This window comes from Apaloderma vittatum, unplaced genomic scaffold (genome assembly GCF_000703405.1).
Source record: "Apaloderma vittatum isolate BGI_N311 unplaced genomic scaffold, ASM70340v1 scaffold29699, whole genome shotgun sequence".
Classification (NCBI taxonomy): Eukaryota; Metazoa; Chordata; class Aves; order Trogoniformes; family Trogonidae; genus Apaloderma; species Apaloderma vittatum.
The window spans coordinates 1-435 of NW_009733958.1; the positions used below are offsets into that span (position 1 = coordinate 1).

The following is a 435-nucleotide window of genomic DNA, read 5'->3' on the forward strand; positions in this document are numbered from 1 at the left end:
TGCACAGTGGGATCTTTCCGATGCAGGCTGAGGAGGGCCCGGGCTGGCGGTTGGAGCTGCTTACCGAGCTGCAGCTGCAGCAGTATTTCCTGCGCATCCGGGCCGAGCTCAACGTCACCCGCCTCTCCCACTTTGAGTACGTCAAAAATGAGGATCTGGAGAAAATCGGCATGGGACGCCCTGGTACGTATGTCACCCCCGAAATAACCCCATACTCCTAGGTGGCTGCACAACCTCTTTTGGGGAGCCCAGAGGAGCTGGGGCTTGAGGGGGAGTACGTCAAAAATGAGGATCTGGAGAAAATCGGCATGGGACGCCCTGGTACGTATGTCACCCCCGAAATAACCCCATACTCCTAGGTGGCTGCACAACCTCTTTTGGGGAGCCCAGAGGAGCTGGGGCTTGAGGGGCACCTTCACGCTGAGTTCAGTTGGT

The 435-nt window shown here is 57.9% G+C and overlaps 1 protein-coding gene across 1 annotated transcript in view; it reads left to right on the forward strand.

Moving 5' to 3' along the window:
- Positions 1-20: 20 nt before the first annotated feature.
- The window catches only part of LOC104278962 (activated CDC42 kinase 1-like), a gene marked incomplete at its 3' end in the record, with an annotated part of 3,390 nt that continues 2,975 nt past the window's right edge, over positions 21-435 (forward strand). The window contains 2 exon segments of the mRNA XM_009876095.1: positions 21-183; positions 253-321. Of these exon segments, the coding sequence (XP_009874397.1) occupies positions 21-183; positions 253-321 (232 nt within the window).